The following is a 15,479-nucleotide window of genomic DNA, read 5'->3' on the forward strand; positions in this document are numbered from 1 at the left end:
TGTGTGTGTGTGTGTGTGTGTGTGTGTGTGTGTGTATGTAGCGAGTGCTCCTGCGTCCCCCAGGGAGATGATGGCATTGAAGGAGAGAAAGGCAGACTACGAGTCAACTGGCAATGCCAGTTACCATAGCAGCAAGGGCGAGCACACATCCCGGAAAGACGCCATGGCGGGTAGGAATTCCAAACTGCACATTTGTCACAAACACACATAAAGCTGTTTCCAGCAGAGGTGATGGTTTTAGTATAAAGGAGTGTGCGTTAAGAGATATGAAAGGAATCGTTTCATGGGAAACTATTTATTTTTATCCCGAGAGAGATCATGGCAGTGAAAAGATTAAAACCACTTTCATTTTTGTAGTTTAGCTTTGCCCAAATATAAATCCACCTGTCAGTGCTTATTACATCACACTTGTTATGTCTTTTTTGTTCAGTAGGTTGTTGTTATTGTGTTAAAGCTGACATTGTGCAAAAACATCACAGGTGACTCAAAATACATTTAATCAAGATGTAGCTAGTTAGTGTGAGAGTCTTAGAGATGCTGGTTAGTTAGTTAGCTGGTTAGCTAACAGACTGCTAGCAGCAGCTTTAAATTTCTCTATAAAAATTGTCTGGACAAACAGACACCAATAAATTAGACTAAATCTTTCCATTTTAAGCCACTCCAACCATAAACCTTCTTATATGCAGGGATGCACATAAGTGGTCCGCAGGTGTGCATTCGCTGTCAAAATAAAAGACGCACACCAGATAAGAAGTTGCAACACGCGTTTGCGTACTTAAGATTTTCTGGAGGAGGACAGACATTTGTTTAGAACTCTTAAAGATGTCGAAGAAGCTCCTTTAAGCAATTACTTTGGTGTTCCTCCAACCCTAAAGAAATCTCAGAAGGAGTCCGAACCACAAAAGAAGCGCGTATTCTCGGAAAAGTGGTTGCAGGAGGTGAGCTGGCTTCAAACAAATGATGAACGTACAGAGATGTGGTGCAGAATATGCCGTGAAAATCCCACTCTAGTGGACAAAAACACTGCCTTTATATGTACGCAAACGCGCGTTGCAACTTCTTATCTGGTGTGCGTCTTTTATTTTGACAGCGAATGCACACCTGCGGACCACTTATGTGCACCCCTGATTATATGCATAGGCTGTATATAAAAGATGGATGTAGCCACAGTGACATGACCAACTGGTCAGTGAAGTCCCTTTATGAGTCCTCAAGCTAGTATTTCTACCTGTGCTATGTTAGTGCTTTGAAATTGGATGTGTCAGGTGAAGGGTGGCTTTGACTGAGAAACCTAGAGACGCTGCAGACTCACATGAGCAGCCACTTATCAATGAATTGTTTTATGACTACCCAACTAGCATCTGAGACCACTGACCTCTGCTGTCTGCTCACTTTGCACACCTGAAAGCTGTGTCTGTGTTTTCTCTCTGGTCCATTGAGCTAAGTCAGTTCTGGCCTCTGGCCTCTAACACCAATCTTCCCATTGGAAGGCCTTAGGCTGTTGCACCATCATATCTTATAAGGAACTTTTCATTATCAGCAGCATTTTTCTTCCAACATCACCATCAGCACAGAGCTTTAATCTTGTTGTCAACATCCTGGGTTTCAGCGAGGGTTTCATTGTTGTATGCGGTCTATCCTTGGAGAGAGTTCACACCAAGAGCAGTTGTTACATTGGAAACAAAAAAATCCAAGCTCTCCTTAATCACCATTCATCATCCTCTTCATTAATGTTAATGCAGCAGGTGTCCAGCTGATACCACTGACAGCCTACTCCCATTTGATTACTTTAATTATAAAAACTGAGTAAACGATTTAGAGCATGAACTCATCCTCACTGTGTCTGCAGGTCAAATCTCCGGTGGGTCTTCAACACTACACAGAGGAGCGTATGTGTCCCCAACTGATGACCTGAAGTATAATCAGGTATGACAAGTCCCTTTCTTTAGGAAACACATTCCATAATCAGGTTTCATGTACATGCTAAAGGTGACTTGTTACCTCTAGCTGACACACCAGCATTAAAGGCTAATTTACATCATGGAGCCCTGCTCTCAAAAACTAACATAGGTTTAACACTGTGCGGCTTAACGTTTTTAGAACATGTTTAGCGTAATCATCACTGGGTTGGTTGGCTGGTTGCGGCTAATAGACTTACATTAGTTTATGTTAGCAAACTAGTGACACAATTGATAACTCAGTGGAAAACAAGGGCACTGACACTAAAAAGCAATGTAAGGGGGTCACTTTGAACTGCCCCTATCTGCAAAAATGAGTTTTATGTTGAAAAAGCAAGGATATACCGTCCACTGTCACTCTCTCTCTTTAGCAGTAAGTGTTTGTTGCTGTTGCTTCTCGTTGTTTGGCCAGCTGCACTGAAACTGAAAAATAATGTAAGGCTTTTATGAATGAAGACAGTGTGGAGGACTTTTTTTACACTGAGTTATTGTTACTATTTAGACTTACATTTGTTTATGCTATCTCTTATCACCAACCAACCACCCTACCCAGTGAAATCCCGTTCTGTACTGGCACAAGATGGCACAGCGGTAAATCTATGTCATTTTTACAGGGGCGATCGTGGCTCAAGAGTTGGGAGCTCGCCTTGTAATCGGAAGGTTGCCGGTTCGAGCCCGGCTCGGACAGTCTCGGTCGTTGTGTCCTTGGGCAAGACACTTCACCCGTTGCCTACTGGTGGTGGTCAGAGGGCCCGGTGGCGCCAGTGTCCGGCAGCCTCGCCTCTGTCAGTGCGCCCCAGGGTGGCTGTGGCTACAATGTAGCTGCCATCACCAGTGTGTGAATGGGTGAATGACTGACTGTAGTGTGAAGCGCTTTGGGGTCCTTAGGGACTAGTAAAGCGCTACAGTATATAAATACAGGCCATTTACCATTTTTACCATTTTTTGGGCTTCATAGTGTAAATTAGCCATTATACATGTCCACTATAAACTCAGAAGGTTCCTTCCTTCATGAAATGAATTACTAACACTACAAGAAGCAGGTGTGAATAAAAATAAGATGTAAAGAGTAAAGTGTAAAGAGAGAGGAAAAAATAAAAACACCAAAGACAGGTTAGTTAGTGGTTAGATATTTGAACTCAATAGTTTAAGATGCCCCGAGTTCACTGAGGAAACGTTTGAAAACCCACAACACTCAGCATCTGATAGACTAGAAAGCATTAATATTTCCATGCTGCGCTGCCAGCTTTATTCAATTCTTTATGACTCATCTCACCTTTAAGAGGAAGATCTGCTGTATAGTTCTAGGTGAATAGGAAATATCACAGTGAAACTGAATCGTAAAGGCTTTAATAGTGATGCTATAAAGACACTATGAAGTCCTAAAAGGTCACTGTAAACCTATAAAGAATGCTGTTTAAGCACTATGGCAATACACCCGTGAATTCCAGTTATTCTCACAGTCTAGTCTTTGGTTGGATGGTGTTGCCGGTAAAAGCTAATCGCTACCCATCACCCACTTTGATGAAGGAATGTCAGAACCCAGTTTTATTGAGGTTTTGCAGACATGTGACCACTAACCATGTGATGCTACCTTATTTGGACATGGCATTGACAATAATAGTGACAACGTAGAATCAAGTGAACAGGGTCCCAATCAAACGCTTAAAGACGGATGCATGACCATCTGTCAACTACCTGTTGCTATGGAAAAAAAGCTCCTCGTGGTTGGTTTGGTCACAAGCATATTGTTGCGGTGGTAGTTTGAATAGAAGTGATGGACTTGTGTATAAATACTGGCCAGCTGCTCTCTGAGCTGGAGTGAAACTGTAAAAAGTGCAACACAAATTGGAAATTTGCCTTCAAAGTTAAAGTTCCAACTTTTGAAATGTGAGCCCTAAGGCACAGCTTTTAACTTGAAGGTGAACATCTCCATTTCCTGTTTGTGTCACACCTTTTCAGATTTTACAGCCACTCATCTAGTGGTCTACTAAGTAGACATCTGCTAGCAACCAAAGCAATCGCTTGGAAGCTTTGTATTGTATCACATCCAAAATGGTGGACGACTCTATAGCAATGTGCAGTGTCACATGAGAAACCTCATGGTTCCCAGTACTCCCCTCACTCTCACTTGTGGTGACTTGGACCAATCATGAGTGGTCATTTGTAATGATTGTGCTCTCCTTCTTTCTAGGTATCTTCTCAAGGCTTGCCATCAGAACCCTACCCCCCTTTCCAAAATCCTCCTCCACCTGACAGCAGCAACTACGAGGATCAGGCCTGCTACGAGAACCAGGTTCATGCTGGAGGGCGTCCCCCGCAGGGTGACCTTAACATGCACCTGCAGGGCCTCAAGTCCACCGGCAACTATGTAGACTTCTACTCAGCCTCGCGGCCCTACAGCGAGCTCAACTACGAGACCAGCCACTACCCAGCCTCACCAGATTCCTGGGTGTAAGGGGAGATGAGGGAGGAGGAGGAGAGTACGGATAAAAGAAAACCCGGAAGTGAAGGGGGGGTGGCTTAAAGGTGGAGTGAAAGAAGATGAAAGGACAGGTTCCCTTCCTCCCTCCCCATCCTCCCCTGTAGTTCCTGAGTAGCATCATAGATAGCAGGATGATGAAGGGGGAGGATGGAGCGCATGAAAGGAGACACGGGCAGCAAGCTTGATAGACATTTCACTCCTTTCAGGGACATCTCTGAGAGGAAGGAGAGGACCAGAAGCAAATGGAGGATTGGCCAAGCATGTGCATGCACACCACCAACCAAACTGACCGACACATTTTCTTTCTGTGTTTCGTTTGTGATCAACAAGTGGTAGAGAAGGTTCACCAGACAGAAAGAGCGCCCGCTTCTTGTAGGATACAGAATGTCAATCGGAGACTAACCCGGAGAGAGAGAAGAGAGTCGGGACATGAAAGGGAAGCGGGAGAGCAAAAGTTGGCAAACGGTTTTGCGATGAAGAAGGACGATGAAAGATAAACATGGATTGGTGGACTTGAGGATGAGATGTTTTGCAGCGAGTCAGAGATACCCCAAGAGGAATCTGTAAATATGTGGTATAGCATCCATGGGTTTTAGTAAAGTGAAGCACAAGAACTGTAGGACACATAGGACGTCTGTCACACAAAACTTTTCTTTCTGTCTGTGGCTTCAGCGTGACGTATTCTCTGGGCAAGAAAGACTTTTGGTCATTTGTAACACTTTTTTTTGTGTTTCTACTTTTTTAATTCTGATTGTATAGTATTTGATGTACACTGTACATTTACGGAGATGCATTGCGTACTGTACATTGCACTATTTTCTGTGTCATGTCAGGCCTTTTGCCACTGGTTCCGACTCACCTCCTCACCAAGTACGCCCCCTTACCCAAACACACACAGACTTTCAGAACCCATATCATGGATGTTGCTAATGTGAAACACTGGATATGAATTGCAAGGTCACGGTGCTCCTTTCCACTGCCCTACAGTTAGTACAGCTGCCAGAACTGCTAAAGAAAGGTTGTTTTTTGGGCTTTTTTAGGCTAGCGTTACATCTTCTCCACACCATTCCCCTGCTTTTACCCCCCTCCTTTGAGTGACCTGTGTTCATCATGTATATAACCGTGCCAAACGAGGGATACTTCCCCTCAGCTGAAAGGGGAGTGTTGACGGTGCATTCAAGGGTCCAAGTTGAGCTGAAGGTTTTCAGCTGAACATCCTCGCCGTTCTAACGATGCCACTTTGTAAATGCTTTGGTTTTTCTAAACTGTGTTTTACTGGGATGAAAACCGTCGAACTGCACCGAAACTCCCGAGTAAAATCGTAACAAGAAAAAAAAAAAGAAGAAGAAGAAGAGAAAAAGGAAAATCGCGGAGGGACTGTGGAGCCTCACTTCCTCCAGAGCTGTACAAAATTAGTTGATTTCTGTGTTGTAAATTAATTCATGTTTGAAGTACAAAAAAAGAAAAAACTTTTCTGAGAGATGGTTGGCAATTCTAACTTCATGGTAGACAACAACTGTTAATAGAGTACGGATATATATTATATAAATATAAATATATACTTTTTATGTGCAGATGTGGATGTCACTTATAGCAGCAACATTATGGAAAAAAAGACTTGTTTAAAAAAAATTTAAAAAAACAGCTACATGTAGGAATTTTGTTCACAGTTAATTTTCTGGTCAGCACACTAAAATTGTCGACTTTGTGTAGTAATGTTGTTGCTATGTGGAGTAGAGTAGACCAGGGCCCAGGGATCCACGTCGTCACTGAGGCAGTCTAGCAAAGGTGCTACATCCGTGAGAAGTATTTCCGACACGTCTGTATTCTGTCTGTGCACAAGATGTTTTCAGACTCCACCCATCGTGCTGCACTGATGCACTGGAGTGTGTCACCAGTGCACCTCTGCTTTTTAGATGATTTGGTCTCAGATACCAAAACATGCACCCGTCAATGCATGCCCATTTTGTTGTCAAACTGAAATATCTTTTTTCTTTCTTCTGTTTTTTTCTGTAAGTGAAGAAGGCTAAATTGTAAAAGGTGACACCAGACCCTGGTTCTCCCTACTCACTGCTGTTTAGAAGTCCTAGAGGTCATCTTCCAATGCTTGATAAAGCCACTCATAATGCAGCAGCCCCACCACCACAAACACACACTGGATGGAAAGCAGACGTGCTGTATTTTTGTTAGTAAGCATCTGGAAACTGAGAACGTTATGTATGTCCTTGTGATCCTTAGGCAGAGAAAACTTACTATGAGACCTGTATGGAGATATAACGTCGGTGACCTTTTTTTTGCTAGACCAAACGTGTTTTAAAAAGAGAAATTGTGAATCTTTCTATTGCCTCAAACAGACTGCAACTGCTCCAAAAATATAAACGAACCATCAAAGAACCTCTGATTCTGAGAGTTTGTTTGTTCTGGTGTCAAAAACAAAGCTGTTTACGACTGAAGTAGTACTCCTGGTGCAAAATTGAGGACTCTTTTCTCCAATTCTATTCAGTTTTATTCATATTGCAGGTAAAGACTGCGATATAAAGAGAAAAAGCCAGCTATTAGATGACCCCCTTGTGAACAAGCACTCGTGGGAAGGAAAAAAACCCTTTTAACAGGAAGAAGCCTCCAGCAGAACCAGGCTCAAGGAGGGGCGGCCATCTGCCACGACTGGTCGAGATAAAGGCTTGTAATTGAATGAGCTGCACAGATTAACCTGCAGAAAAACAAGAACAGGAAGTGACACAATACCACAGTGATCCAATAGCACGCTATGCTATTCTCCCATGTTTGTCTTACTCATTATATTATTGTGATGGACCGAGTTGAAAAACAGGAGGAGCCCAGGAATTATTAGAAAAATATAGTTTCCATTTATTTAACCCCCAAAAATTATATTTACAAGACTAATAAATGTTGAGCTCATAAAAGAGGTCAAAGAAACAAAACTGAACTCAGGCAAAGACTGCAACCTTAACAAACCAAATGACTGCCCAAACATACATAATTGACCTAAACATGAAATGACATACAAGGGTATATATAATGGCTGATCAGACCATTGTGACACATGAGGGGTAACAAACAAAACACAATCATAAATCACAAACGATGCAGTACAATCTGTTTTGTTAATAAACTAAACACTAAAGAAGAAAATCAAAAACCCCATTAAACCCTAAACTCAAATATTTAATTAAATACAAATACTTTGTTTTTAAAGTAAAGAAAACACACACCCCCCCTTCAGCAGGAAGTGGTGGTGTGGTCCAATTATCTTCCTTTGTATTTAATGGTTTCAAACCCTGGCTACCATCTTTTGTCCAGCAACTCCCAGGGATGATGGCAGGTAAGAAATAAAAAGACAAAAGTTAGTCAGAAAGCAAAGAAATTAAGTAAACTAAATGTCCGCGCTTACAAATAGAACAAATGTATCCAAAGTATAAAGTTATTGGCAACTAAAATGTATTACTATGTTCAAAATGAAGAATGAAAATACAAAAGTTACCGACTTTAGAGTGTGGCCACGGGTTTGGCCATCACAATTATCCTAACTTTTTACCACATACTCTCCAACCTGTTGAAATGTAGGCTTGATTGCATGAGGCACTCTGACAGAGCTGGCAATGTACCATCAGCAGCTGTGGCACCACATCAGTGGAAAAAAGGTATTCTGTGTTTTTTCCAGTGTGCTGTGTCTGCAGAACAGCTTAGGTTTTATTGTTTGGCATCCCACTTTCCAGGGAGTTTTACCCACCCTTCTTTTAGTACAGGACGGAAATGTGTTTGCTAGAGTCAGACATTATTCACATCACAGGAAACACATTTCTATAGTTGCTAAGTCAACCAGATGTCCTACTTTGCAGGACTGTACGGCATTTTTATCCTTTGTCTCCTATCCCTTATACTGAGAGTTCTCCAACACATCTGTTCCTGTGTGGGTCCAGCCTCCTCCCAAGGACGTGCGTGTTCAATTAACTGGTGATTCTAAATTGGCCATACTTATTGATTTGAGAGTGTGTTTGTCTGCCTCGAGCTGTGGTTTGACTGGTGACCTGACCAGTGTGTACCCCACCTGTCACCCTGTGTCAGCTGGGATAGGCCCCAGCTCACTGTGAATAAGCAGTTAGGAAAGCAGATGTGTGATTGGCTCAAATTTAAAAAAGAGAGAGAACACAAGAAATGTGTGAGTCAAAGTGAAATGTGTCACTCTGTGGATACATTCCCCCTTAAATAATGCCACAAAGAGCAGGAGCTTTAACATTTAACAAGGATTACACAAGTATACAAAAGTTATTGCACAACACCATAAATGCGTATGTGCATTCACATATGATATTTGTGTCCTTCATAGTTTGTTTTTGTTCTCCACTTATGAAAAGATCCTAACTTAGACTCTTGTCCCATGCTCAAACTCTTTCAACCACATTAAGCTCCAAGGAAGGACTATTTTTACATATTTCCTGGTCCTGGGACAGTGCACACTCATGGTTAGTTGCCAGAAAGCATTCTTATGTGAAACTAACAATAGAATACAAGTCATTCAGTGGTCCCTCAGCCCACTGCAGACGGAAGCAAGAAAAGGAATCCAACCATGCTTTGTTAAACACTGACATACAGAGTGCTGCAGGAATGAGTCCTAAAACCCTGAAATAAGTCATTAATGTCCATTTCACTTCCAGGGGTTTGGCTTAGATGCCTAAAATATGGTCTGTGGTTACTTTTATCCTGCATCATTAAATATACAAGTATCACGCTCATGTGTTTTCACATAATCTGGACATGTTATTGCTAACAAGTCGCTAAATGAGACAACAGAAGTTGTTGGAGACATTTGTGGTTGTCGTCCTAAAATTATTGGGATTTTCAAATCCAATTAGCATTTTTTTATTTTTTTTGGAGGATGCATTTGAGTTTTATTTTAAACAAAGCTTTTATCTCAGTGTTCCACCATCCTAGACAAAATCCCTGAAACCAGAGAGATGCTACCTTCATGTAAAGTCCTGCAGATGCAGGTTTGGTCTGAATCCAGCAGAGCACCTTTGGGGTGACACTGAACAGGAAATTGGCAGCATGACTGTCTGACTGACAAATCTACTGAAGTGATGTGATGTGGCAGTCAGCATGGAGCCAGATCTCACTCACAGGAAGGTTTTCAGCATTTTGTGGAAGCTGGGAACAAAAACTGCCCTGTGAGTAAAGGGGGCGGGGTCTAACTAGCAGTAGTTTGATGCCTCTAATAAACTAGATGAGTGCACATGTTCTATTAAAGATACCGCAAATAGAAACTGGGAGAATTAACCAGTGTGGTATAGCACATTGTAGAGACTATTAACATAAATGCTGCTCATCATTTAGGCACGGGACAAAAGGTGGCTGTAGCTTTTGCTATTTACCTTTAATTCTTCCATTTTTACTTAGATAAGATCAACACATGTTGATGTGACATAATCAATGGAGTTTTCCAGTGGTCTGTGTGTGTGTGCGTGTTTCTGTGTGTGTCTGTGGGTCTGTGTGCAGGTCCATCCATGCAATGACTTTATTTTGGCCTGTAAAGGGTCATGAGTGCTCTCTGGTGGTCATTAGAGAAACTGCACCACAGGTCAGGGTGGCGGCCATTTTAGTCTCCGAGGCCTGTTCTGCATGACTTTCTGCAGATGGATCGCCACACCACAGACACGCACAGCATTTCTGTGTGTGGGGGGGAGCTGTGTGTGGGGGGGAGAGTGTGACTACACTGTCGGAGTACAGAGCAAAGTGAGAGAGAAGCTCAAGAAATAAATAGTGGACATCCTGTAAGTTTTTCACCGAGTCTGGATGCTGATGTAAGAGCTTCTGTGTCACGCAAACAGTTTCTTTCTGTGGTCGGAGTATATGATCAAGTGTGGGAATCCGACCAAGTCTAATAATTTCATGCTAGTAGCAACAAATAAAAGAAATAATAATAATATTGCAAAAGTGCTGCTGTGATATCAAAGACTTTTTTTAAAAAATGAAATAAGTAGCATCAAAGACTGTATATAAAAGATGCATCTAACCCTGTGATGTCACATATTTAATGCTGTAAAGCTAGCTATTTTACCACAGAAGGCTATGGAGATGCCCTCACCTTTGAAGCCAGGGTTTAAAGAGCTTTTCAGTTTCCAGCCACACGGGTCGTTTGCTAGGTAGCTACTTAGCTTCACACACAAAGTCAGCATTTCAGTTGATTTGTGTGTGTTCAATAACAAACAACTGAGAGAAGGATACAGTTAGAGCCTTCGCTGTCCTAAAACTGGCATTACAATTCACAAACAAGGCTTTGAATATGGCTTAAATGTTCTGGTTGAACATGGTGTGTTAGATAAACAAAAGGAAAACTTGTTACACACGCGCAATAGCAAACCAAGGTGGAAAAAGTGTTATCATTCAAGGAAAAGTTGCGGAATCTCCATCAGACCTGTTAGATTTGCTTTTACTTGTCCTCTGAATCTACACTTTGTCCAAGAGGCTTATGTTGCCGCTTCTAAATAACTCTCAAGTGTTGTTTCAGGTCCCTGTCAAAATGATGTATCCTCAAACCAAAATCATTGGTTTTCGTTATGACTTCCAACTTTTGGCAGAGACTAAAAAGGTCCATGGAGAGAGGCTTTAACAGCCTCCGGTACTGTTCAGTATTGTGGCTCAGTCCTTCCTTCAACATGCCAAGCACATTTTTTTAAGTGCTCTGCTCATTCATCCCTTTGGTGTTTCATGTTTTACTGGCTCCAATTTACATCCTTACTCAAATAACCTGGATTAAATATTAAAGGTATATTTAGCAGAGTTTGTCCTGCCCGCAGCAGTACATGACAATAATAAATCTGCTCTGCATGGCTCACTGCCAGACTTAAACATATAGTTTATTTATTTAATATTTTGGCTGCAAGGACCTGTGCATTTTCAAGATCAACCACTGAAAGGCATAAATCAAAGTCCACTTTACAAGATGTCTTGGTCAGTGTGATTCGACCTTCTCTGTACAGAACGTAGGTTCACAGTGTCCTCAGATTCTCTTGCCAAAAGTAGAAAATATCTGAGTCCTCACCTTAAAGACTTGGTGGCTGCTTTCCTCAAACACAGAAAACGGAACACAGGGTTTCCTTTTTAAAATATAAAATGTTTTCACATTTACATGTTTTAGCAAAAACTCTTAAAAACCAACACATCGTCCAACGATCTAAAGAAACAAAGTCATTCCCATCTATCAGTCTGGAAACGTTACAAAGCATTTCTAAGGCTTTGGGACTCCAGTGAACCACGGCGAGAACCATCCATGAATGGAGGAACCTTGTGCCGTTATATCTGGCATAAAACTAACACAGCATTTCATAACAAGAACAGAGTCAAACACGGCGGTGCTAGTGTGATGGTCTGGACGTTCTTTGCCGATTCAGGACCTGGACAACTTGCTCTTACTAACAGAACCATGAATTCTGCTCTCTACCAAGGTAAATGTCTGACCATCAGTTTGTACTCTGAAGTTCAAACACACTGAGGTTATGAAACAGGACAAAGATCCAAAGTACAGAAGCAACTCCAGCCCTAAATCAAAGAAAGAAACAGTAGGAACTTTTTAGAGTGACATAATCAAAGTTCCAATTTGATTGGATAAAAATTCCTCCAAAGGAAAAAAAACCCTAATAAATCAGAAAAGGGGAAAATACTTTTTCACAAGACTGTGTATAAATAAAGATGAAACATTAAGGGACCTTTATGGTCTCTAACCAGTTACACAGGTTAGAGACCATTGCGCAGCTATTATTGTTGCAACCATTTAGAAGGATCCATCCAGAGATAGATCCGATCACTACAACTTTTTGCAATCGTTTGCTGAGAGCGAAAAAAGCATTCAATTGAATCTTTCCTAGTCACAAGGTTTCCCATTATCGCTAGTGCAGAGGTTCCCAAAGTGTGGGAACCGCGCCGCGGTATGAAAAAAAGAAAAAAGAACGCTTGGACACTGCTAGCATAATGGACAGGTTTTTGACGGGGCTCCCACACAAACGCAAAGCAGGAGATGAAGCATCATCAAATATATTTCCAAACCAACTTCCTTCCAAGCCAAAGACTAGAAAATATGGTGAAGCATATCTTCCCTTTGGTTTCACCTGCACAACTGCCAAGGTAGGTCTCCCCTGCAGAATTGGTTTTCCCTGCATCGGGAGCACGCACTGGGCTCTCCAAATCACGGACGAACAGTCCACGAAGATTTTTCAGGGGGGCCTAGCAAAAAAAGCTTGGGAACCACTGCTCTAGTGTGACTGAGGCTATAACCACAACACTGAGGAAATCTGGTGGTCTTGTGGCTCTATCTACCCTGATGGGAATATTCTCTTCCGGGATAACAATACTGCATCAACAAAGGTTTGCTAAAATAATTCACATCATTTTCAGTCACCTGATCACAACCCAGCTCTGCCCTCCACCATCATCAAAGCAGCAAATGAGGAAATATCTTTTGAAAGAGTGTTGTTCCATCTCTCCAGTAGACTTCGAGACTCGAGGAATCCATAACAAGGCACACTGAAGCGCCTGACTAGGATATTTATAGTTGGCTTTTCCTTTAACCCTGTGACATAATCTAATTGCAATGCTAGGAAATCAACACATACAATAATTCTGGCATACACTAATAACTACTCATATTTGAATATTTCTAGGGTAGGGTTAGGGAAACTACAAACAATGGCACCGCACACCTTTAATGTACATTTGTTGCAGTTCTCAGTGGTTTCCACTAGTGGGCAAATAAGGTCACATCCATCCATCCATCGCTTCTGCTCATCCTTTTCAGGGTTGCAGAGGACACTGGAGCCTATCCCAGCTGTCTTAGGGCAAGAGGTGGGCTACACCCTGGACAGATCGCCAGTCTGTTGCAGAGTAACACATAGACATAGACAACCATTCGTGCTCACATTCACTCCCACATTCACAACTATGGGCAATTTAGAGTTTCCAATTAACCTAACCCCACTAACTGCATGTCTTTGGGCTGTGGGAGGAAGCCAGAGAATCCGTGCAAACACGGGGAAAACATGCAAACTCCACACAGAAATAAGGCTGCTTTTTATACATAGTGTCCTAATTCCACTATAATACCATATCTGATCTTTTTTTCCTTCAGACTTTTGTTTATAGTAACACAACACATATATTCGTATTATATATAAGCACATGTAAATGTTTTTTTGTATTATGACCATTCTGGAGCAAAATTAGCCAAAATATTGAAGCATTGCACTGGAAGAGCTAAGGATGACTTTCACACCATCACCAGTACTCACAGAGCACTGGATCTATACAGTACCTGACAGTAAACACGTCCTCAACATTAGCCAAAAATTGAAGATGCCCTTTCTGACATGTTCTCAATAATGGATAATCTGGTTTAGATGGCCAATAGATGATGCAGGAGGCAGCAGGAATGATTTGCACACAGTGAATCCTCTACATTTGCCTGCAAATGGGCGCAGTCGGACATCACGCAGACCTTAAAGTATGGAGCTGGCAAGTTTAAAATGTTTTAATGTTTGTTCAGAACAATTGGGACACGTGTTTCATCTCATGCACAGGGTTCGAGACGACAGTGTATGTTTCTCATGGTGTTTTTTTGTGAAGTCAACAAGTCACAGTCTAGCACTAAGCTGTTTATTTTTGGCGCTGCCTTTCAAATTCTCCACAAAGCCCTCACAAAGCCTGCGTGAGCTGGCTTCTCAGCTCAGCTATCAAGAACTGCTCGTAAGCTCTCCACTTCCATGAAAATTCCTGTTGTACTATGTATTGATGTAAAATGGCTTGCTGGCTTCCTCCTGAATGTTCAGCTGTCCTTGTCTGCAGCTATCATCTGTGACAGCCAGTCACCAATCATCATTTGGCCGCGTCGGAGCTCTTCTCTCCATCCTGTTAAAATCCCTCCAACTGGCTGTTACCTTCCTGCTCTTTAAAGCCCCATTCCCGCCCTCTTGGTATTCCTCTCCAATAAATGTGTATGTCAGTTTCCAATACGTTGTGCCCTTTCTCCAAGGCTTTTACCCTTTTTTCTTCTAAGGTAAATAGGACCCATGGACTGTAAAAGATGGACACAGCTTCCAAAACTGAAAAATAAATGGGGAACTTTGTTTTAATTTTAAAAAAAAAATTGTGTTACATTTAAAGTAAATAGATGATATAAAAGAGTCTGACAGACCTAACCGAGTTCTTCAGTTTAAGGAAGCAGCTGGCATAAAGTAATCTATGACCCCAAAACACCCTTTCCTAGTAAGATTAGAGTCTCAGTTTTGATCCCCTTGAGTAGAATATGATGTCCAAATGTTCTGTTTGATAAGTTGCTGTCATGTGAGCATACAGGGTCTCTCGGTTCTCAGCCAGAATCACCCCTCGCTCATCGGTCAAAATACCAAGATGAAATATGAGACATGAGGCTTCAAAACAGACCCTATAGTGTCTCTATGATTTCTGTATGTCTGCATTCCTCTCTTACACCTCTCATCCCGTTGCTGTTCTTTGTCTCCATCCAAACCATTCTGTCCTGTGATATAATCTCACTTCTGTCTTATCTTACAACCTTCAGTGTGCTTAATCCTCTAAATATGATGTTATCTACACCATCCCCAGCTTTAACCGAGCACTAACCCTAGAAAATCAGAATGTGCCATTTTTGGTATTAATATATTGCTTGTAATTCCCAAGTGAAAAAAGTCTATATTGGCTTTCTCCAAAATACAGAGTTAGGGTAGATTTAGGGTTCCTACGTATGATGGCTTAGACCTTAGAAGGTCAACCATTAACAATGGCTGGTGTGTTAAACCTGGATTGTTTTCAAGCAACAAGGTCAGCAGTGTGTGGTTTTTGCCTATAGGTGGGTTATGGTGTTGGGTGTTAACCCATTCCAAAGTAACACGTAACTGTTATCCCATTACATTTTTAAATAACACAGTTAATGTAACACATTATTGGACTAAGCTGAGCAATCATATCATGAACTCATTACATGAGTTACAAAGGTTCCTAAATTATGTGCA

General features: G+C 41.7%; 1 protein-coding gene across 10 annotated transcripts in view; it reads left to right on the forward strand.

The window, feature by feature from the left end:
- ctnnd2b (catenin (cadherin-associated protein), delta 2b) overlaps window positions 1–6,837 on the forward strand; it is a 231,489-nt gene extending 224,652 nt beyond the window's left edge. For all 10 annotated transcript variants that reach the window (XM_005740267.1, XM_005740268.1, XM_013912714.1 and 7 more), the window contains 3 exons: window positions 42–170; window positions 1,850–1,926; window positions 4,153–6,837. In XM_005740267.1, coding sequence (XP_005740324.1) covers window positions 42–170; window positions 1,850–1,926; window positions 4,153–4,416 — 470 coding nt within the window. In that variant the 3' untranslated portion in view covers window positions 4,417–6,837. The remainder of the gene's footprint in view (window positions 1–41; window positions 171–1,849; window positions 1,927–4,152) is intronic.
- Window positions 6,838–15,479: the final 8,642 nt, after the last annotated feature.

Source organism: Pundamilia nyererei, unplaced genomic scaffold (assembly GCF_000239375.1).
Source record: "Pundamilia nyererei isolate P.nyererei 1_Seehausen unplaced genomic scaffold, PunNye1.0 scaffold00098, whole genome shotgun sequence".
Taxonomy (NCBI): domain Eukaryota; kingdom Metazoa; phylum Chordata; class Actinopteri; order Cichliformes; family Cichlidae; genus Pundamilia; species Pundamilia nyererei.